This window comes from Electrophorus electricus, chromosome 6 (genome assembly GCF_013358815.1).
Source record: "Electrophorus electricus isolate fEleEle1 chromosome 6, fEleEle1.pri, whole genome shotgun sequence".
Classification (NCBI taxonomy): domain Eukaryota; kingdom Metazoa; phylum Chordata; class Actinopteri; order Gymnotiformes; family Gymnotidae; genus Electrophorus; species Electrophorus electricus.
In genome coordinates, this window is record NC_049540.1 from 18,230,664 (window position 1) to 18,253,514 (window position 22,851).

General features: G+C 42.0%; 3 protein-coding genes across 5 annotated transcripts; all 3 read left to right on the plus strand.

Moving 5' to 3' along the window:
* Positions 1 to 43: 43 nt before the first annotated feature.
* srsf1b (serine and arginine rich splicing factor 1b) lies at positions 44 to 4,942 on the plus strand. 2 transcript variants are annotated; one of them, XM_035527030.1, is made up of 6 exons: positions 44 to 145; positions 261 to 460; positions 1,702 to 1,880; positions 2,084 to 2,256; positions 2,737 to 3,591; positions 4,296 to 4,942. In XM_035527030.1, exons 2-5 carry the CDS (start codon positions 267 to 269, stop codon positions 2,923 to 2,925), a joined length of 735 nt encoding a protein of 244 aa, XP_035382923.1. In that variant the 5' UTR covers positions 44 to 145; positions 261 to 266; the 3' UTR covers positions 2,926 to 3,591; positions 4,296 to 4,942. The 2 variants fall into 2 exon arrangements, with proteins under 2 accessions (XP_035382923.1, XP_026874373.2); XM_027018572.2 differs by having other exon boundaries at positions 51 to 460.
* Positions 4,943 to 5,744: 802 nt separating this feature from the next.
* dynll2b (dynein, light chain, LC8-type 2b) lies at positions 5,745 to 9,429 on the plus strand. The gene is made up of 3 exons (XM_027019582.2): positions 5,745 to 5,905; positions 8,675 to 8,811; positions 8,962 to 9,429. The coding sequence occupies exons 2-3, from the start codon at positions 8,680 to 8,682 to the stop codon at positions 9,097 to 9,099; spliced, it is 270 nt and encodes an 89-aa protein (XP_026875383.1). The 5' UTR covers positions 5,745 to 5,905; positions 8,675 to 8,679; the 3' UTR covers positions 9,100 to 9,429.
* A 577-nt stretch (positions 9,430 to 10,006) lies between these two features.
* Positions 10,007 to 18,046, plus strand: heatr6 (HEAT repeat containing 6). Of its 2 annotated transcripts, none has more exons than XM_027019160.2 (20): positions 10,007 to 10,316; positions 10,627 to 10,734; positions 10,822 to 10,962; positions 11,050 to 11,165; positions 11,411 to 11,525; positions 11,640 to 11,741; positions 12,051 to 12,194; positions 12,373 to 12,653; positions 12,870 to 13,050; positions 13,180 to 13,386; positions 13,770 to 13,869; positions 14,299 to 14,648; positions 14,746 to 14,868; positions 15,005 to 15,094; positions 15,183 to 15,317; positions 15,428 to 15,550; positions 15,699 to 15,823; positions 15,927 to 16,023; positions 16,395 to 16,599; positions 16,954 to 18,046. In XM_027019160.2, the coding sequence occupies exons 1-20, from the start codon at positions 10,017 to 10,019 to the stop codon at positions 17,577 to 17,579; spliced, it is 3,669 nt and encodes a 1,222-aa protein (XP_026874961.2). In that variant the 5' UTR covers positions 10,007 to 10,016; the 3' UTR covers positions 17,580 to 18,046. The 2 variants fall into 2 exon arrangements, with proteins under 2 accessions (XP_026874961.2, XP_026874969.2); XM_027019168.2 differs by having other exon boundaries at positions 12,873 to 13,050.
* Positions 18,047 to 22,851: the final 4,805 nt, after the last annotated feature.

Here is a 22,851-nt window from a genome sequence, read left to right on the forward strand (position 1 = left end):
TAAGTCACCACGCGCCGGCCAGCAACCACCTATTTGCCACGCGCATAACTTGAATTCTGTCTTGTATTCGTCCGCCGAAGCAGGAAGACGTGAAGGCGCCATTTTAAGAGACGTGTGTTTTATAGCCGTGGTCCGAAGCTTTCTGGTAGTTTTGCTTTGACGGATATTAATTTACATTACTTGATTAATTCATAGCAGTAAGTAAACGTTACCACGAAGTATTACTTTCGGTGCAACTTAGGGTTTTTGTTTAATCACAGTAGAATATGTCTGGCGGTGGTGTGATCCGGGGTCCTGCAGGGAACAACGATTGTCGGATATACGTCGGAAATTTGCCTCCCGATATTCGTACCAAGGACGTCGAGGACGTTTTTTACAAATATGGGGCAATTCGTGATATCGACTTGAAAAATCGAAGAGGAGGACCACCTTTTGCATTTGTTGAATTCGAGGATCCCAGGTAAAAACAAAAGCTATCCAGTGGGCCTTAGCTGTGTTTCGCTAGGGTGGTGGTTGCTAAGTTAGCTAGGATAACCTAGCTAGGTTATGTTAGCTTACCTAGCTGGCTAGCGTTGATTTGTAATATTTAACTGCAGATGATCTTCCTATGAAAAATGTAGAAAGAAATCTTAAAATTAAGGCAATTACCTGCTGATAAAAGGCAACGTCAATGGTAATTTATTTTATTTTGCTTGAACGTATCAACTGGCGTTACCTAGATGAAGAAGCTGTTCGTTAGCTATCTTAGCTAACTCCTAGCTATCCTGTGTATCTCTAGTTAACTAACATAGGTTAGCTAGCCTAGCAATCTAAGATTAATTGGAAAGTAAGATGGTAGTTAAATATCTCTAGCAAAACAAGCTTTAGGGAGGTCAGTCTCTATTTAACCAGCTAGGTTAGTTAGGACTTAGTTTGTATGCATAAACTACTTTATTTTCTAACAATTTCTTTGTTAAAATTTGATGTAACTTAAAGGGGAAACAAATCACTTAAGAAAATCTAAAGTTACTGAAAGAAAAAAACGTCGCTTTTAAATTAGCTAGCTATTAAGACAACCGAAAGCTAGTCTTTCAGAAACACTGAAATACAATGTTGGCCAACAAAACCTAAGTTTAATTTACCCATTTATTAAAAATATTCCATTACAGTGATAGTAGGCGTAAAAGACCTCGTTGGTTTAGCTACTGCCTTCAATACGTGTACTGAAACTTGAAAGTTCAACAAAATGTTGACATAAAATACGACGGTAAACAGAAAAATGGCTCAGAATCCTAGAAACGCATTCCTTTAATATTATGCGGTAGCTCTTTGAATGCCAGGTAGCTAATCTAACTACATTGAAAGGACAAAGAATGGCAATAGTACAGGTGTGTGAGGGGGGGGGGATCTTGCTCACTAGAGAAACGAAAAGTTTACTGTTGGAGGACAGCTCCCAAATGCGTAGGCCCAGTTTCAAAGACCCAGACTAAGCCTTCCAGTAAAATATTTCTAATCGTGACTTCAATGCCACTCCATTTTAGGTCAGGAATGGATTTGATCCATGTCTGGACAATAGTACTGAGTGAAATTGTCATTTTATTAAAGTTCCTTGGTATCAATGAATGTCATTTCCTGCTTACTAAATGAGTTATAATTTGAAGAACAGTAACAGTGTTCATGGCCAGTCAAGTCAGCATGTTTGTTTTTGTCTTGTTCCTCTAGAGATGCAGAGGATGCTGTGTATGGACGGGATGGTTATGACTATGATGGCTACCGTTTGCGGGTGGAGTTTCCCAGGAGTGGCAGAGGTGGAAGAGGTGGAGTGGGAGGCGGTGTTGGAGCCCCGAGAGGCAGATATGGCCCTCCTTCTAGGCGCTCTGAGTATAGGGTAATAGTTTCAGGTCAGTGATGTTTTAAAATAGGATTTTGGTGTAATGGGCCAGTTTTTCAAACCTAGATTGAGCATTAAGTGAGTGTAAGATGATTAATTTTCTACAGCAATTTACTGTTGGCCTGCCATTTAGTTCAAGACTAAGCTGAACCAATGTCTGGGGAAACCAGGCTAGGCTTAATTTATGTCTGATGCCGGTTTCTTTTCACGCAGGACTCCCTCCTAGCGGAAGCTGGCAGGACCTGAAGGATCACATGCGTGAAGCAGGTGATGTATGTTACGCTGATGTTTTCCGAGATGGCACCGGTGTTGTGGAGTTTGTGCGCAAAGAAGACATGACCTACGCTGTTCGAAAGCTGGATAACACTAAGTTCCGGTCACACGAGGTAGGTTTGAGTTTTTAAATAGGAACCGCCATTGGGAAGGACAGGACAGGACAGGGAATAGCTTAAGGATTGGGATATGTGAAGGTAAGCTTGATTTGAGAAACCTATGGTGGAGCCACATGGACTAGGAGGATCCAAAGGATGGATTATGATGCTCACTTGAATGTAAGTGATTTTGCTATTGGGCTGCACATTTCACTTGAAGAAAAATTGTGCTAGCTTATTGTATCTTTGGGATCCACTTCTTATCTTAGTGTGATGTTCCATTCCTGTGCTTTTTACCAATATCACAGTAGCCACTTTTTGTAGGTTTTGAATGTTACAATTCATTTGCCATAGAGTGGCCAAAAAACAAAACAAAAAAAAAATCAAAGCCTAAAATAACTTTTATTTCAGGTCAGCAAGTGGTAAGTATCTCCTGAATTAGAACATCTGAGCTTCTTCCTGGTTCGAAAGCGATCCGTTGTGTGTGTTCCCTAGGGCGAGACAGCTTACATCCGTGTAAAGGTGGACGGCCCCCGCAGCCCGAGTTATGGGCGTTCACGCTCTCGCAGCCGCAGCCGGAGCCGCAGCCGGAGCAACAGCCGTAGTCGCAGCTACTCTCCACGTCGTAGCCGAGGATCTCCACGTTACTCGCCTCGCCACAGCCGTTCTCGATCCCGCACCTAAGCACCCACATTACAGCTAGTTCGCCAGCCACAACCATACACCCTGTGTTGCCCTCTGCTGGACCCACTGTTGTACTTCATCGCCCTTTTGACTTGTTTCGTCTCCCCATGGCCCCAGTTTAATTTGTTTGGTTAAGCGCCAAATTTACAACAGGTTTTTTTTCCTTTCTTTTTTTCATATTAATCCTTTAGCTGACAGTAAGGTGGGAGTGGGAGTTCCCTTGTCTTCCTCTGTAGTCTTCTTAAATCCTTCCTAGTGTTTTTGTCCTATCTGTTTCCCTTTGTGTCTTTTGTTCTGCATCTACATTTTAACTGGATTTTCATTCCCCTCATTTGTACATGTTGGACAAGAGAGATCTTCAAATGCTTAAAAATGTAATGTTTGAGGAATTTGCCACTGTATGTTTTTTTGTTTTTTTTTTTCCTTTTTTTGTTGTTAGTAGTGGGTTTTGGGGTGGGGGGGGTTGGGGTTTTATTTAGCTGGTTAGGATTTTTGTTGCAAAACTGTTCTATTTTTACCTTTTCATGTCTTTCTATAGACAACAGAGGAGCAGGATTAAAGAAATCTTTGGAATAAAGGATTGTGAAGCACAGTTCATTCATATTAGGATAAAGCGTTTTTGGAGGAGGAGGAGGAGGAGGAGCAGGCATTTCAATTTTGGCAATGGTATGACAACAAGCGGATTCAATAAAAATGGCAGGATTATTCCCTCCCCCCCTCCCCCCGACTTTCAGTATTCTAAATTTTCTTAGTGAAGTAACAGTTTTTTGCTTTGCCATTTACCCTCCCGTTACAGTACCCCTTCCCTCTTATTTTTTTTCACTGGTCATTTCTGCCAAGCATGCATGTGTTCTTTGTCTGAATGTTGCCATGCTCGTGCATACATCAGGTCAGCATATATTTTTTTTACTATTATTTTTGCTTATCCAAAATGCAAAACATTTTGCCTTTCATCTGAACTGGACTGGGACTGTGCCACTGTAGAGCAACCAGGCAGAAACATCTCAATAGATACTGATGGAGAAAGGTTTGCTTTGTGCATTTGTACCATGTCAGTTGCTAATCTGCAAAGGAATTGTTTGCCTTTTTGTTTTTTTTTTTTTGTTTTTTTGTTTTTTTTGTTGTTGTTTTTTTTTTTTTGTTTTTTTAAATCAGTGATATTAGCACAATGTAATGTTGTTAATGTGGTGCTTAACGATTTTGTTGGAGCATATTGTAGTCTGGTACTCTTTATTACTTATGCTCTGAAAAGGAAAAAAAATTCCGCTCCTATGATCTTAGAAATATTGATGGATGCACAGAGAAGCTTTTGATTTAGCTGTGATTCTAACTTGTTGCCTCCCTCTTTTTGATTTTGCTGGTATTCAAAGGTTTGGATTGGAGGAGGGGCTCTCTGTTTCCCGATCCTTGGAGCCGGATCATTGGATCAGTTCAGGATCAGGAGCAGGATTAGGATTAGGATAAGGATGGATACATACATGGAGCGCGATCAATTTACCGGGAGCGGGAACCATAGGAGAGGATCCCAACCCCACACCCCCTCACCAAACCGCAGTTATTGGAGTTAACATAAAGCGGAAAACTTGGCTTTTTAATTGGCTATTGTTGAACCAAATTTAAATATTTTTTGTTCTTTGTTTTTGTGGAGCCAGACCAAAGATGTGCACACTGAAGGGATCCTGCAGTTGTTTTTGTTTTTATGAGATTTTGGTATAAAGTGGAGCAATGCCAGGAACCAGGAGGCCGGATCAGTTGCTTTGGATGGAATCCACGTGAGGAGCTTGGTAAATAGGGGGATATAGAGTCTGGGGAGGGTGGGCTGGGAGACTTATTTTGATGGGGATTTTGTAGTTTATTTAGGGATTCAAATATACAAAGTGCTTCTGCATTTTTAGGCAATTGCTGTGTTGGAATTGGGATTTTCCTTGATTTTGCTATTTCAGATTCCTTATTTGTAGTGGGTTTCCCTCCCCCATCCCCCTCACCCTCCCTTAAAATAAAGTTTGAAAGTCTAGTATGTGTGGGAGTATTGCTCTACTGCATTTTGTCGGGTGTCTGTTTTATAACATGTCCGAAGTCACAATGCGTTGCAAAACGTATAGGAATGAGAAAATAGGATGTCTAAATACCAACGTGGACACGACCAGCAGTTTGAAAAAGGCTTGTATTCGTTTTCATTCTGGATCTTCACTAACATTTCTTGCAGAAGCTGAAAGGTATCAAATATTGTTGCAGAACTGCACGTAAATTGATATTTTCCATAAATGATGAATGCTGTAGAGGTCACATTTCACTGACATTAGGCCTTGCGCAGTCGAAGTGCAATGTAGCTTTAGTGGACGAATGTAGCTGATGTTCACCGAGAAACACGTGTAAAACTTTATTTGAATAGTGACGATTACGTGACTGATAGCAAAGCTCATACAGGTTAACGCTAATCAGTTTGCACATTACTATCCTAAGAAACCATAATGCAGGAAATATAAAGCAATATTTTATATGGGATCAGAATAACTTATGCAAAAAAAAATAATCAAAAGACGAAGTTCAAGGTGAACTAGCATCTTCAATCATAAACGTCCTGTGCTGAACATTAATATTAGTGATTAGATGTTTGGTCATAACCCTCGTTTAAACACTACGAAGGATGAACGTACGCTCTCAAGCACGTCCTCTGGTTCTCGCCTCTCCCCTAATGCATTGTGGGATGAAATAAAACGCGGAGAGTGGGAAGCTAGTGAAAAACGCTTGTAACATGCAGAGAGAGGCAACGTTTTAGCCAATGAGTGAGTCGGTGCAGTATGGTAGGTGGGGCAGGTGGTTTTTCATGACACGCAGCTGAATATGAGTTACAAGCTTAGGCACCGCATGGACATTGTCGCGAGTTGAGTAGTCGTTAATATCTTATCTTAAGCGTGGAGCACGTCAGTTTAAGACAAACCTGAACGAAACTACACTATTCTAGATTTATCAAAATAAGGTAAGCTAAGCAATATACATTTTGCTTATGTAAGCATGTGAAATGGCTATTTGGGAATCTTACGTTTCTATGCCTGTTGACATTTTTAAAGAAGTACCGGGACCAAGGAAGCATGACATGCAAATGTGCCACGAAATGGCAGCTAACAGTCTGCCGGCATTTCCCGCAGTAAACAAGCGGGTTGTGCGTGAAATCGTTGTTGGCTGTGATTTATACAGGCATATTTATGTAAAGAATGCTGTCTTCTACTTATAGCTAGCTAACATTTTCGTTCCCCATGGAGAGCAGTACATTCCGACTAGCCTTGTTACAAAGTTGAAAGCAAGGCGCTTTTGACTGAAGTAGATAGCTAATGCTATTATGTAATTTGTGTGACGTGAAATTGTGAACAGATGCACCGCACATCATCGCACGGTTTGTCACCTTTTATAAATAGAGTAATTTTTTATTACGTTGTGTACATTTTGTTTTTAAGAATTTTTATTTTTGTGAACTACTTGGATGCATAGGGCCCTATGCTGGCTTATGAGTCTGCAACAATCACCTCAGACCACACGTGCCATTACGTTAACTTTTGACTAAAACAGCCCGGATGTTCCTCTTGCTACCCACGATATGTAATTTAAACAAGTAATGCAGAGATTGTTTGACCATGTCTAAATAATCAACTGGTTGGCTAAATTAAATATTTAAAAGCAAAGCACAAAAATGGTATTATACAACATACCTAAACCCACACTGGTCATTGAAACTGACTGGAAATCTCAAAGTATCTTTGGGTCCATGCAGATTAATTGTGGTCGTGAATTCCAAAGCAATGCTTTTGATTTTTAATAATTTCAATCAACAGTAAATCTGGTTTTGTTACTTATGTGGAGTAAAGCATATATTTAACGTCGCTATTTTCACAGCTTGGGTTCCGTCAACATTATTTCCCTATCCTGGGCAGACCATGGGAGAGCCATAGATTCTTTTGACGAGGGAGTTGACTGAGGTGGCCTCCTTTTTGTCAAATCATAAGTGTCCGTTTCTTTTTTGGTAGCTGCACTAGTTCTTTAAATGGATGACTGGGAAGGTAGATGACTGTGTAAACTCAGACAGATCCCGAACTGGCTTTACTTGCTATACTTCACAAGTAAATGTAACGAAACCAGGCAGAATAATAATTGTTCTAGAGTAGTCACATTTTAATCTAAAATTGAAAGCTGGTTTTCTTAGGCTGGGAGCTGTTTCAGTATTGAGTATGTTGCCAAGAAATGGTTCATTTTATATTTGTTTCCCCCACTCAGACACTGCAAACAGTTTAAAATTGAACTTTAAAGCTGTCCCTGTCAAGAAATCTCAAATTTGAGATGAATGAATGAATGTCAGCATAGCTCTTATTTTCATAGGGACTTTTCAAAAGTGCTGAGTCTGTTCCTACCAAATTTATTAAAACAGTGCTTGGGTTTATGTTCTGTTATAAATTCCATAAGAATATTGCACAAAGCATTGGGTGGTGCTGTTTTTTTAAAACACCTTTATAATTGACCATGGTAACCTGCAGAATATTTAGCAAATCTTACTCTATGAAATTGTTGGCCACAGTACTGGTGAGGTGAAGTACTTGTATGTGAAATTTGCTATAGCAAACATGGGCCCAATCCCAAAGTCATCCTTACGTCCTCTGCCTCCACATCCGTCTGTGTTCTCGTGTACCTTCACCATGTTGAAGTGTCTCCAAAGGTATACGTGTCCTGATGCAGGCTCATGAAATGTGACCACCACGGGATGTTCAATGGAAAATTGCCAGGGGGAAATGTTTCCTGTAATGGACAGTAAGCGTTGAAGCTGTCCCTGATTTATTTATTTTTGTTCCAACACGCATACCTGCAGTGAGGATGAGAGGATACGGGTATTGGGCCATGGAATGCCTGGCCATTAGGTCTGAGACTTTGCATTGGAAATTACAAGTGAAGAACTTGTAATGCTTCTTTTTCCTGCATTTGCTTGACACTACTCAACATTGTATAGCTATGTTTTAATGCAGTTAAATGACACTAGTAAGGTTGTGCTCCACTTGTTTTCATGGCCTAGTCATAATTTCACCTTTTCAACTTGTATTTCCACAATTCAGACACTCTGGAAGAAATATTTTTGTCTAACATTCTTTATATTTCATTCCTAATCTAATTTAAGACTTTTTGGGTCACATAGTAAACTCTTGACAACTTTCATTAGACCAGTCATCTTGATGATAACCTTTTGTTTGACACTTCGGGGCATTGCACAGGTTGGCCCTTGAACTTGGATTAATGTTTGAGTCACGGCTGTGTAATGTGCTACCCATTAGTGAAGGTCCCTGAGGCCACCGCTGGTTGCAGTTTTCGTTGAGAGGAAAAGACGGAGGGGTCCCACTCGACCCTGTTGCTAAGTGACACACCAGCCAGGGACAAAAATGTAACTCCATACACAATAGAGCAGGCATGTGCAGTCTTAGCTTTCAAAGATTAGAGGTCTGGAGTGATAAGGAAGAGCCCCAATGTGCCCAGATCTGGTTATGGCTAAGTCAGCACAAAGCAAAAGGATGACTAAACAGATTGGCTGATATAGATTATGTTGAATTGTCTACTTTCCAAAGCATCTCATAGAAAAATGCAGCACTCAGAAAAGACATGAAATGTTTAATTCCCAGTATGCCAGCATTGCTGATGATGATCTTGTTTTGTACATTTACCTTGCCAACTTTCATTCAATGCTGTGTGGACTGTATACTCTTTCTGTGTTTAGACATCATGACTGACCGGAAGGCAGTGATAAAGAATGCTGACATGTCCGAGGACATGCAGCAAGATGCCGTGGACTGTGCTACTCAGGCCATGGAGAAGTACAACATCGAGAAAGACATTGCTGCATACATCAAAAAGGTAACTTGGGTGATGCTAAATAGGCATTGTTGTTGGTGTACCATTTTAAAATGTAGTCTTGAATAAATAAGATACCATTAAGCATCTGTTGAGTTTCCCCTTTTACTTGAAAAGCAGATGAGGTCATTCTAAACATCTTTGCATCAACAGGAGTTTGACAAGAAGTACAATCCCACGTGGCATTGCATTGTGGGACGTAACTTTGGCAGCTACGTGACGCATGAAACAAAGCATTTCATCTACTTCTACCTTGGTCAAGTGGCCATTCTGCTGTTCAAATCAGGCTGAGGGCCAGTTTTTCATCTCTCAAATTGAGCTTCAGCTCCAAACCTGGACTGTGATGCACTAATGACTGACACAACACACATGCGCACACACACACTTAACTCTTCTTGAGAAAATAGCTATAGAGGCTATGCATAAGTGCATGGACCATGTACAATATTTAATTTGTATATGTTGCAATACAAAAATTATGGCGCTTTTGTGGTTGCTGTAGTTTTGGCAGATTATATTTTTTTTAGTGTTTCTTGAAGTTTAAAATTTGTTTTTGCACTGAAGTTGTATAAAATGCTTTGACTGCTACCTTTAAGTAATATTAAAGAATGATATCATAAAGTATGTGTCTTCATTTTGGGGATGAGTGTTAAAGGGAATGAAAAGTATACAAGTATTCATTTAAAATTAAATTTACTTAGTAACCTGCATCCAATATAACAAATTACCTAAAAAGATCATTGTGAAATCTTGTTAATCAGCAATCTGTTAATAGGGATTTCAAAAACAAGTAAATCTGATGTAAAGTGGAAAAAAGATGAAACAATGGTAGAAAAACTGAATATTTAACTGGTCCCATCATGAAACATGCTTGTGGGTCTGACCTTTCCTGTCTATCTGTAGATTTACTAATGGGGTGTTGTCATGACTATACATTTAAAATTAAAACTATTTAGTCTATTATGTATACTAAATACCTTAAACAGCTATAGCATAGAACCTGTTTATCGTGACAATTTCAAATAAGGGCATAGGTGCTAATGTAATATATGTATACAGCCATAATACAGTGAGGTCGTTATGTATTTCTCTTGCGTCACATACATACATATTGAGAACATGACTTTTAGATTGAATCTGTACAACTTCCGATCGACATCGGATGTGTATTCCAGTTACCGTAGCAAATCTATTTTGAACCCTGCAAGATGGCCGTTAGGGTAACTTCGAGCTCATTTCCCCCTTCTGATTTAGATTTAAATGGATATCATCATCGGCCTGTATTGCCTCCACATAAAGCAGCACAAAATGCTTTGCACGTAACGATGGAGTCTGCGCTCATTCCTTCATCGGATGCAGATGAACAATTCAGGAGATTATTCAGCAGACTAAGAGCCCTCAGACCTTCTGACAGACCAAGCTTCAAAACTGAACTCAACCTGCTGTTCGATCAGCTGATTTCGGAAAATTCTAGCAGCAGTTTTACCAATGAAAACATACGACAAGAAGTAATTTTCTAACCTTACATTTTATGCTTTTCTGCTTTTTATACCGCAGCTAGAAATACTGGCTAATGGTGTAGTCATATAGTATATTCCTATAGCTAGCTAACCTAGCTAGCTAGTTAATTCACACAAGGCCTACAACTGGTTAGCTAGCTAACCTAACTAAAACGTAGCTAGCTTGTTGCCTAGCTAGAGAGGTCATCTGTTAATGGTGGTTCCTTTAAAAATAGCAGTTTGAGGCAATTTGGGGTCCTGAGACTAACTTGTACCTCGATTATGTCAGGAAATACTCCTCTTGTCACCTGTCTCTTAGGAGGTATGCGCTCTGCTCGTTCACGCAAGCCGACTGGTTCCACACAGCCAAGAACACCTTGTCATCAAATTATGCCAGTTGATTCATCAGCTGCTAAATCAGTTACAGGTAAGTTATGGTTAGAAATTGATGAATATTTTTGCTGTGTTCATTTACACTGATTGGCAGAAGACTTAGCATTTAGCTACTTCGCAGGTGATTGTTGATGAGCAGACACTTGATACTCTCGTGTCATACTGTACACGTGCGTTGCGAACATGCAGCTTGTGGACTCACGCAGAGATACTGTTGGCCCTTTCGTCACTGGTGTATGGCAATGGGCCCCGATGCCAGCAGGTAAGAGTTATTCAGACAGGAATCAAGTATGATTCAATAATTTGTGATAGTGTCTGTTTAACATGATAATCAAACTTATTCTTCTAGTACCTTCCAGAGCTCCTGGGACAGAATGGTATCCTTCTGAACTACAGTGATTCCTGTCAGACTGACATAGAACTATGTCGTTCTGCTGTGCACTGCATGGCCAACCTTTGCCTTGGGTTAGTTGTCAAAAGTTTATAAATTCATAAAAAGCAAAAGTATGTATATGAAAAGAAATATAGCCTAGGCATCAGAGTTCTTGAATGGTCTTTTTTTTAGACTGTTGTAGTACAACTAATTTTCAATAAAGTATTTATATTCATATAAGAATCTAATTACCAGGAAAATGAGATATTGATAAAATATTTTGTGTGTGTGCGCGTGCGCATGTGCTTGTGTGTGGATTTGTGTTCTTCTGTGTTAGAGTCCCAGGTCATTCTTATTTTGAAGAACCACACAAGCAAATATGTTACACAATCTTCATGCAGACTCTTCAGTCCCCAAAGCCTCCAGGTGTGGAGGAAATATCCTTCTGTACAGTAAGTGTTTTCCTTTAGTCTGTTTTAGTAAGACACCAATTTCTGTTACTTGTATGCCTGTTTCTCACCATTTTAACTCTGTTCTAAACTATATTTTCGTTTTTCTTCTTGCAGCTATTGCAGAGTGCCTTAAAGGGCATGCAGTATTTTCTGAATGGGGAGAAATGGAGAGCTAGTCCTGATCAGGACCTGGGCTGCTTATTGGCTGTGCTCAAGGTAACACAACACAGGCACAGCTACACTGTTCATAAAGTTATTGAAAAATTGAAAGAGAACTCTGGCCATCTCTGCTGTATGTCTGTGGAAGTCATGTTTTATTAGACTTTATAGTTGAAATTTGTTGGTACCGTTTAGGCTTCCTTCATCTTTGTTAAGCAGAATATTATTACTAATGTTCTGATATAAGGACATTGCCAAGTTTCTTTAATTTTCTTGTTGGTTTACATGTGGATTTAATTTCAACTGATATTATGGGAGACTAACATTTGTTGTCTTAAGGGACTATATTCTTATCTCTTTTCGCAGAAATTCATGTTTTATGGGCTTCCCGGGATAAATGTGGAGATGCCTCGAGTTTTGTACCCCGCGCCTCTCCCCCAATACGAAACCATTCCTGCAGCCAAAACAGACCCTGCACAGGACATGCCAGTACAAAGGAAAACACCAGCGGTATGCCAAGAAGTTTGTTTTTGCTCTGGAGGAAAAGGCAATATTTACGGTGCTGTTTGAACCAGTGACTACTCATGCTTGACTTAAAGTCAATGACTGTAAAAGTCAATTGGTGAGGACTGGTCAGAGAGCTGTGGCTCACGGAAATAACCACTGCTCTGCCATCCCTTCACTCCAGTCCCAACAGAGTAAGAAGCGAAGGTCCCGTGGGAAAGGGAAGAAAGTCAGGGCGGAAGGGGGGAAAGGAGGACAGGACGAGGGAGATGATGAAGAGCTGAGGAGTGGAGGAGGCGTGGGGGAGACTCGAGGGGAGGGCCCGGCGGGGCACCCTCGCCTGTCTGCCCACCTCGCTCCGCCTCTCCAGCCAGGAGTTAGAACTCAGTTCTGCCCCCAATGGAAGAAAAGCAGCTCTGATTCTGATTTCTCCGATCCCGAAGGAGGCATGCAGTCCAAACTCAGGTTCGGGCAAATCCTCATACTCTCAAAGGAGTAGTTCTTCTAATAGTGGACAAAAGGTAAGAGGCACGAATTAGCGTCGTGAAACTGGCCGCATGCTAATTGGTGGCTTGCTAGATTTCTTTTATGTTAGCCATGGTAGCCTTTGCTGTTGCACCACACTGTTAAATCTCTGAAATGCACATTTCGGCAATGTTTAACTGGCTGCTCTGTGTCTAGCAGGCTGTATCACGCTCGCGTGCGGCAGGGTGCTCTGCACTGCTTCCTGGCTGTGGTGAAGTGCGTGGAGAAGAAGGTGCTTTATGGCTACTGGTCCAGTTTCATCCCCAATGCCCCTGGCATCGGAAGCCCCCCGTCGCTGACCCTACTCAACATCGCTCTGAAAGACCCGTCCCCCAAGGTGCCAGAGTGAGCCGCGACCCCAGACGCTTGCTTGTTCATAAACCGAAAGAAATGCTGGCTTGCCAGTCATGCGCATGCCACTCATGCGCTATGTCGTTCTGTTTCTGTGCCGTGACTGCCCACGCAGGCGCGCGCGGGATCCCTGCAGGTACTCTCCGCCCTCCTGGAAGGCTCGCGGCAGTTCTTGTCCGTGGCTGAGGACACCGGCGCACCCCGGCAAGCCTTCACACCATTCTCGGCCACCCTGGCGGCCAGCATAAGGGAGCTCCACCGCTGCCTCCTGCTCGCACTGCTTGCTGAGTCCTCCTCTCAGACGCTCACGCAGGTCATAAAGGTAGTAAAACGCGCACAAATACACACCCACATGCACAGTGGAGTTTATAATATCTGTTGCTTTTGAGACTTTACTTCACATAGGCTCCTGTCCGTCAGATTATTTTTAAAGTAGTTGTTGTTTTTTTTTTACAAATCTGAGGTTCTGTTTAGTGTATGTTTTACAAGAATGCGTGTAGGACGCAAGTTTAATTGTTAGTTTTTACAAATCTATACAAATATTGTATTTATTTTTCACTTGTCCAACCTTTTCACTATTGGCTCGGCCCTGCTGGGGATCACTCTTGAATTTAATTCCTTATTTCTTATATATTATATTTAAACAAACACAACACATATCATGCTCTGGGTCTTTTGTATAATGAGCGGTGTGATGTGTTTCAGTGCTTCGCCCACTTGGTGTCCAACGCACCCTACAACCGCCTCAAGCCTGGCTTGCTCATCCCTCTGTGGAAACAGATCCGTCCGTATGTCCGGCACAGAGGTGGGCCAGATATTTCCACCCACTCATAAAACTCATAAAATGTCCACCACAGGGCTGAATCATCAGTGGCTTTCATACTGAAACAGGGATTTATAGAGAGTGTCATTTTCTAACCAACTTCTAAAAGAGCAGTGATTTTTTTTTTAAACACTATTTTAATTGCTATTATTATTATTGTCAATATTTGTAGCAAAAATACTTTCAGTATTTTGTCATTTTATCTGATTCTTTCATATACCTCGTAATTATGATTTGTAGATAGTATCACGCATGTGGACCACAAATACACTTCTGGAGTTTAATCAAAATGTAAACACAAATGGAAACTGCAGTCATAATGTCAGTCAGAAAAATGGCTGTATATTTACATATATTTTTATGGTTGTCGTTCTGTCTCTCTCCCCTTTTTCAACCCTGTCCCCTCTGCAGATGTGAATGTGCGCGTGTCCAGCCTCACCCTGCTGGGTGCGCTTGTCTCTGCTCAGGCCCCCCTGCCCGAGGTGCGACTCTTCCTGCAGCAGCCTGGCTCAGCCCACGGGCCCCCTGCCTCTGGGGGGTCCACACCACAAGGGCCCCATCCGCCCGGATGGAGGCATCCTGGCCACGGAGAGCCGGCGGTGCCCGGGTCGGGCACAGAAGGCACCCCAGAGGCGCCATGCTGGCTGCTGCAGCTGTGTGTGGCCCTAGTCACCCAGCCCCGCGAGGAGCCCCACTCGGACAGCGACGCGGCCAGCTCTGGTTCGCTGGAGCCCTCACCTGTCCGCCTGGAGGCGCTGCAGGTGAGCGGGGTTAGGGGGAGGCAGGCGAGGAGGGCTCTGATTATGTGGCCGTATGTGGTATGTGGAGACTGACCAGTCATGTATGTGTGGTGCTCAGGTGCTAGCCCACCTGGTGAAGGGCTACTTCCCTCTGGCTCAGGCGTGTCTACTGGAGTTGGGCCAGCTCAGCGCACGCTGTCTCAGGGAGCAGGACCCTTCAGTTCAGCTACATGGAGCCAAGGTTCCTCTGTCTGTCAGACTGGCTGGCCGTTTATCTGTTCACTCAGCCATCAGAAAGAAAAAGCCATTGTTCTTTTTCTTTCCTCCACCCCCCACCCCCCCGACCCTCCTCTAAAATGATCTGTGTGTTCTTGTAGCTGTTGGAGGAGCTGGGCACTGGGATTATCCAGCAGTACAGAACTGATGCCAGCCCTTCAGATGCTGCCACTGCTGTACCCATGTGCCAGGTGAGGCAATAAGCATCTACATGAATAGTGTAGAAATGCCAGTGCGATATATTAATGTCATTAACATGTCATTGGTTCCTTGGAGCAGGTGGTGCAGTTCTGGTCTGAGGTCCTGACTGGTCCTCTGATAGGAGCCCTACAGAATGAACAGCACCTGACCCTACAGACCAGCGCATGTGATACACTCTCATCCGTGCTACCGCAGGCCTTCAGCCAGCTTCCTGTGAGTGTACGAGCATGTGTGTTTGTAAAGTATGGAAGCATGCCTTTTAACTGTCTCATGAGTAAATGTTACCTGAAGTATCTGTAATTGTGTGTGTGTGTGTTTCAAAGGACAAAACCCAAGTTCTTTGTATCACGGTACTGCTTGGCCTCACATACAGTGAAAACTCCTTGGTGAAGGCAGCAGCTGTGAGGGCTCTGGGTGTCTACATTCTGTTCCCCTGCCTCAGAGAGGTACGGAACATGCCCTTGGTGTCTGAACGCTCTGCCCCCTCCTCCCACCAGGCTAGTGACTACAGGAGAGTCTGCTCTCCTGAGAGCCCTCCGCACCCTGTGCTTAGTCAGATCTTCTACGTCATCTGTTGCTCTCTCTGACTCACAGGACGTGATGTTTGTGGCGGACACGGCCAATGCCATCCTCACCGCTCTGGACGATCGCTCTCCCAATGTTCGTGCCAAGGCTGCCTGGTCGCTAGGCAACCTCACCGACACCCTTATTGTCAACATGTAGGGAAATAATAAATCTGCATGTGTATCTGTGTGCTTTACATCTTTCTTTTAATCACTGCGGATTTTTGAGCGGTGGGGTTGTCTATGTCTTCATGATCAGGGAAGCAGTCGGACTAGACTTTCAGGAGGACATTTCTGACATGCTTCTTCTGAAGATGCTCCTATCTGCCACGCAGGCATCAGCAGACAAGGATAGGGTATGTTTAGAGCGTTATGTCAACCACCTGAGGTGTGGATGTGTCACTGGGAAAGGAATATACATAAATTAAAAGAGGACTTCATCAGTATTGCTTGACCTGCCTGCTTCAAATATTGAAAGATCTGCTTCCATCCATGGTCATTGTGTCCTGGAAAGGCTGCTAAAGCTGTTTCTAAAGTTCAGCTACAGATGCAAGGACCCCCTGACCAATTGCATGACTAGCTAAACAATATTGATAACCTGTTGCTTTTATCCTGGAGTCAGTTTATTGGCTCTTTCTGTTAAGAACCTAAAAACCATTCAGTAAGATGTGGCTGTTGCATTACATCTATAATTAGTTGCTAGTGTATTTTAATGATCCTGTTGCAGGTAAAGAGCAATGCCGTGCGTGCTCTGGGGAATCTGCTGCACTTTCTGCAGCCAGCGCACCTGAGCAAGCCGGCGTTCGCGCTGCCCCTCCAGCATGCCATGAGGGCTCTCACAGACACGGTGAGAGGGGATGCCACCATGAAGGTGCGCTGGAATGCTTGCTACGCACTGGGCAACGCCTTCCGAAACCCTGGCCTGCCTCTGGGTGAGTACACGCCGACTATGTACGTTACACAAGTGCAAGTGTGTTGTTTTATGAGTCACGGAGTAACACGGGGAAAGCACTCTAGGTGCATGTCTCTTTTGGTTCAGCCGGTGAACCTGCTGCTTTCCGAAGTTAAGCCCACCCTCTTGGATTCAAGTTGCAGTTCACCATTTGTCATTTGGTTCCTTGGGTGTTGCCAGGTTCTAAGTGGGAGGGAGACATGAAATTGGCCCCATCTCTCCTCTCTTGTTGCTAAGAAGTGACATTCAGTTGGAAAGACTTGGAAATGAGAGTACATGGTTCCAGGTATGTCCAATCAAAAAAAAAAAAAAAAAAATCTCTCACTCCCCTTAGGAGCTGCCAGCTGGTCTGAAGAGGCCTACTCTGCTCTCTCATCGGCCGTCACATCCTGCAGGAACTTCAAAGTGCGCATCAAATCTGCTGCTGCCCTCTCTGTCCCTGCATCACGTGAGCGCTATGGGGACACACGGCAGTTCGCCGAAGTGTGGAGCACACTGGCCCGGGCGCTGGAGCACAGCGGCGACACTGAGGACTTCCTGGAGTACCGCTACTGCACCAGCCTGCGCTCCCAGCTCTGCCACGCACTGCTACACCTCATGACCCTGTGTCTTTCACGCGATCTGCCTGCCTTGGCGGCATCGCTGGGCAGCCAGTCGGCGCCGGCACTCCGGGGCTTCCTGGTTAGTTACCTGGGCGACGGCACACTGACTCCCAGGCACGTTGTTGGTGACGAAGATGTGGCAGGCCAGACAGAGACCGGGAATGGGCTGGAGGTGCTGGGTCGGGCCCTGAGCAGACTGAAGGAGTTAGAAGCGGAGGCTGTGGCAGATGGTGCATCTGCCCTGGACACCGTGCGGGGCTTTCTGGAGGACGTGGCAAAGAGCTGCGAAGATTTGAAGGCTTCGGATGGATTGGACGCTCGGCTGGCGCACAGTAGCTCATCTCCGACGCTTCCTTGAAGCCCTACCATAGAGGCTACACTTACAGGGATAAGAAGGAAATTGGAGCATGAGATATATGAATTCCATCAATAAATGATTACAGCAGTGCAAATCTAGAGTAGATGTCAGAGACAACGTGTCCAGTTATGTAGCCAAAATGGTGAGCAAAAGTGTCGAGAAGCTATTTAGGAAATACTTATTTGTTCACGGATTTATTGAGTGGCTTTTTTTAAACTTGTAAATCAGCATGTGGGATCTCCATCTGTACAAAATATGTTTGCTTAATCCTCATTCACAAAGGGGAAGCTCTGTTTGATAATGACCATTTTCTGTTGTAAACCATATACCTAAATGTCAAGAATTTTAAGTGGGGCTTTTGTGGGAACGGTCATTTTATTTAACACACATAGGAGCTGATATTTTATGAACTGTGACCTAAACAATAAGGAACAATAAAGGATGTTTATTTTAAGCGGGCTACTTCACCTGTCCTCATCGAACTCAAGTTTCTCTGTGTTACATAATGACCTACAGAGGGCAGTGGAGCCATGGGTTTACTTCAGTTTATTGGAAGACCTAAGTTTGAGTTACAGGAAATTTAATTTCATGAAATATTGGTGCCTGGCAATCGAATGGCAGTCTTAAAATAAAAGTTCCTTGCCCTCTTTTAACCCTTGGATATACAAGGTACATGTTAATTTAATACATATTATTTCCATATTTAAGTTCGGCATATTTTTATACCCACTTATATATTGGGTATATTAGAATACTGTACGTTTACATGTATTCGAAAAGGAATTTTCATTAATAATGAACTTCAATACACTCCCACTCACTTTCATTAGAAGCGCATACCTTGCAATTCACTAACCACTTTATCAATATTTTCTAGACTTGCACATGTGCCAACCACAGTCTACCCCATGCATCAGATTATAATTGCTTGGGTTTTGCACCAGCATTAGTGTATCAGACACTGCAGTGTTGCTGGAGTTTCTACATATCAGCGTCAGAATTGTTTGACACCATAGAAGATATCAAGTCAACTGCAGTCCTATGATCAGAAACTGACCATTGGTGAAAAGGTGTCAAGTGGCTAACATCTAACTGTGGGTTTTAGTACCTAACTACTCATAGAAAGTGATTCTAGTAAATAACTGTCTGTACAAAAGTATCTAGTGAGTGTATTTTCAGACAAGTCAGTGAGAATAACAAAACCATATGCCTCACATCTACATAGCAAATCTGTTTGAGTGAGTGTTCACAGTAACCCCTTTCTTGCTTCTAAGACCTGATCTGGAGTGCTTTTGAGGAAACCCATTTTACACAACTTGTTTTGAGTTATTGTGTACAACCTTCAAAAAGATGAGCAGATCCAATCTGGTGAAGGGTGCTACCCTTTATCAAAGTTATTCCTTTTCCTTTGCTGAACACTCAGTTGTCCTGTACCATGTGACCTGGACTCCTGTTTGTAAGTATAAACACAAACACATGGGTAGCATTTTTATGGGTTTACCTGGGTTTGCTTGTACTATGAGAACCTCCCCTCTGAAACTGCAATGTGATTCTATACATCTTTACATGTAATGCATATATATGAAAAGTGCTTTTTATTGAAGTTTAAGTAAAAATGTATCTTATTTAAAATATGTTTATTTCAACCAGAAATAAATATGAATAATAGTCTGAAAAGATAGCAAGAATTCAAGTTTTTCCTCTGGTCTCTTAGTGGTGGTGGAAACAAGCTACCATGAATTGTTTGGTAAGCAGCCAAGATTCACTATGTATCAGTCTTTACTGCTGTTAACAGCTGTAGCCTGTTGCTGATGGGTTCATATTTGAGTCCCTCCTCCCAAGTTAACAATCATCCAAAGAAGTGCTAAGCACCTCAATAATAAGCCTGTCTTTATTACCAGGCTTTAAAGATGTAACAGCAGTTTGTGAGGCTATAAAATTGCTTTGGCTTTTTCTGCCTCACTGGGAAACACGCATGGAATGAGGATGTAGCCTGGAAGGTGAAAGAGCCTGAAGTGTTTTCCTCTCTCATTCCATGTTGTTGACGATGAGGATGCTATATAATGGAATTGACTGACACTTGAATTTTCATGTAACATTCATCTTAGCAATTCTATGCTGCTGGCGATGGCAGTGGATGAAATGCCTCAGAAGTAACAGTAATGTCGGCAAAATGGCACAACTCCAAAGACACATATTTAAATGTGTGCGTTATGGAAGTTTCAGCTTTGAACCATGTGGAATTGAAGCATCTATAATATTGGCACAGTGTTCCAATGAAAACCTGTCCTCTAAGAACTCCATTCACTGAGGTGTGAAAGAGAGAATGCAAAGGGGAGGAAGATGAGGGGTAAGCGTGTGACAGTGCCGAAGAGCAGTTCAGGCAAGCGTGAGGTTCAGAGAGAGCAGCAGGGGGGCAGAGTCCACTCGTCTCTAAACAGACGGGGGGATGGAGGGAATGCTGAATCAAGCACGTCCCTGGGCGCTCATCCCCATCCTCCCGTCCCTGGGGGGGTGGGGGGGTGAGTGGACATTGTCTCCCACTGGATTAAAACAGCATAGGAAATCAAGATGGCAACAGATACCAACCAAGGCAAAGATCCATGACTAGGCCCCTATGGTCCTATGATATTTGAATGTCTTTTACTGTCTTAGGATTCTGCAGGAGGAAGTTTGCTAACATTTAACCAAAATAAAATGAAAATGAAAGGCAGACAGACTCTATAAGCACATTTCATATGTGGAAAAGACTTTACCCATGTAATGTCAATGCATAGTGTGGAAACGGTAAAGACGCTTTCATGACATACTTATTTGTTGAAGCACATTAGTTATGAAATGCTCAATTAACTTGAGATACTGTTTAACTGAATGATTGTTCTTATGGTTTAAATGACTTAGGACCCTCTCACAGGGAAGGAGGTAAGAGATGGAGGAATGAGTGGAAGAGCAAGATTATATTTGTGTAGAATCAAACAAAAAATGACCACTACCTACAAACAATTCACAGACTGGATGGAAAATGGAAAAGAATGGGGAATGGAAAAGAGAAAAATTCCTGAAAGGAAAAATTAAATTTTTGATGAAATATGGTATACAATACAATATGGTATCATAAGATATTGCACCCGTCACATGCACTTTTTAAGACAATTTCCATGAGTCCTTTATGGCCTGTACTTTATTGCGGCTGCAATGTCTGCCAACCCCCGTTGGAACCGTTAAATCCTGTATTGTAAGTCATAGTTGGTGAGGTGCCCTTCAGCTCTTTACTATGTCATAAAGTCACAGTGCAGCATCATAACCTTTCAGTGTTATAGTATAACAGTGAGTATAACAGTGAGTATAACAGTGTGTCTCAGTGTCATTGCACTTGGACCTACAACTGAATGCTAGAACAATAAATTCATGACCTATACGAAATCAGTCATGACAGATGCTCATTATATACATTTGTGAACATAATATTTGTGGACAGTGTGTTTTCTAAAGTTTGGACTCTAAACTCTGTGTGTGTGTGTGTGTGTGTGTGTGTGTGTATACGTGCGTGCGTGCGTGCGTGCATGCGTGTGATAAGCAGAGAGAAATAGAAATACAGAGACAGTGTATCTGCTTCATATTACCTGATACTGCACTTATTAAAATATCAGTTTAAACTATACAAATATATTTAGTCATGTAAAAAACACATAAGACCTTAACAATATTATCATAAAATTATCAAAAATGTTTTTACCTTTAATTTCATTTATTCCTTAATCTTAAATGATTGTCCATTTTTATTGCATAAATTATGTATATATGCTCAGAAAAACACGTAGTTTTATAGCAAGTTAACTGAATAGTAAATGTTGCTCGTCATGTAAATAAATCTTGGGCTAGTTAATTACTAACACAGTGATAAAAGAGTCTTTATATACCTGTGACTGTAGAGAGTTTTTTGCTTGTCTGTTTAGACTGTTCGACTGGAGGAATTACACATACCAGGTAAAGGAAGCATGCGGTCTGTGGTGTGGCTAGGACTTTGCTATTATTCATCATATCAGTCACCTCTGGAGCTGGATTGGTGCCAGGGCCAGATCCATAAACAAAGGTGGCTTGAAATGTGATGTTGAGTTAGGATCCTTAAGCCCTAAGGAGGTGTGTGTGAGGTAGCAGTCTAGGGTCCCAAAGGTGGGTAGTAACTGTAATTACTCTGTAACAAGTACTTAAGTACTTAAATATAATACTTTATACTGAAGAAAAACTGAAAAGTTTCTCTAATAAATTATATTACAGTTCTGTAGACAATTCAGAACTTGAACAGAGGGATTTTTGCCCTATTCTTCTTCTTTACTCCAACTCCAAACCTATTTTTTGTTAAGATACACTGCCTGTGCTTAAAGATAAGCAGTCACCAGTACTCTACAATTCCAACACATATAATATCCATACAAATATTTTCCCATAGTGCCTCCCAGAAAATGGCTGCCTTAGATGTACTTACTATGGTTAACCTGATTTGCTCCAATAGTGTATTTAATTTGTCAGGTAGGATGAAATACACATAACATTTGTTCACTGTATTATGGATGGCACAGGGAGCATATGACATTGACTTCCAGTTTCACAAGATTAGCACTCCAGCTCCCCCAAGACATTGGTCAGTCACTTCTATGGTGAGAGAACAAAATAAAGACATATTACAATCCACATATACCATCACTGGGTAAAGTTAGACTTTCAATTACATTAAAATCTTGTGGGCCTTTGCTTGCACACCTTACGATTAGGCTAAAGTTAGGTTTTAGGAAAGTGAATGAATATTTAGTGTGTGTGTAAGCAAGTGAGAAAGGGGTAACGAGAAAGATGTGCATCTTTTAAAATTTAGGTTCAATTTAAATGCTTATGTATTCTCTGGCTCTTCCACATCACATCTGACATTAACATCTGATACAACAAAGATACATGGAAATGACGCCTCTCACGAATGTTGTTTTGGCATGATGAAATTAGATATAGTGTGTCTGTGATGCAGACATCAAAATATGACCTTGTCATAAATAAAGGGTTAAAAATGTTTCAGATGCATACAGGCCGACTCTAACAGGATATAGGCAATAAGTGAAATTAGTTATTTAACTTTTGATATTACAGTTGTACAGTTAGATATAGATAAGTGTTACATCTAAGACAGGGATATTACAAATAATAGATATTTCAACTAACACAAAGAGCATTTTCAGGGACACAAACATGGCAAATGTGATTACAGCCGCCTGTTCACCTCATG

What these genes read in the sequence shown, in the direction of transcription:
- srsf1b (XM_035527030.1), top strand. Translation starts at nt 267, where the DNA reads ATGTCTGGCGGTGGTGTGATCCGGGGTCCTGCAGGGAACAACGATTGT. An exon ending in GTTGAATTCGAGGATCCCAG is followed by an intron (nt 461 to 1,701) that starts GTAAAAACAAAA and finishes TTGTTCCTCTAG; the next exon opens with AGATGCAGAGGATGCTGTGT. An exon ending in GTATAGGGTAATAGTTTCAG is followed by an intron (nt 1,881 to 2,083) that starts GTCAGTGATGTT and finishes CTTTTCACGCAG; the next exon opens with GACTCCCTCCTAGCGGAAGC.
- dynll2b (XM_027019582.2), top strand. Translation starts at nt 8,680, where the DNA reads ATGACTGACCGGAAGGCAGTGATAAAGAATGCTGACATGTCCGAGGAC. An exon ending in TTGCTGCATACATCAAAAAG is followed by an intron (nt 8,812 to 8,961) that starts GTAACTTGGGTG and finishes TTGCATCAACAG; the next exon opens with GAGTTTGACAAGAAGTACAA.
- heatr6 (XM_027019160.2), top strand. Translation starts at nt 10,017, where the DNA reads ATGGCCGTTAGGGTAACTTCGAGCTCATTTCCCCCTTCTGATTTAGAT. An exon ending in GCTTATTGGCTGTGCTCAAG is followed by an intron (nt 11,742 to 12,050) that starts GTAACACAACAC and finishes CTCTTTTCGCAG; the next exon opens with AAATTCATGTTTTATGGGCT. An exon ending in TCCGTATGTCCGGCACAGAG is followed by an intron (nt 13,870 to 14,298) that starts GTGGGCCAGATA and finishes TCCCCTCTGCAG; the next exon opens with ATGTGAATGTGCGCGTGTCC.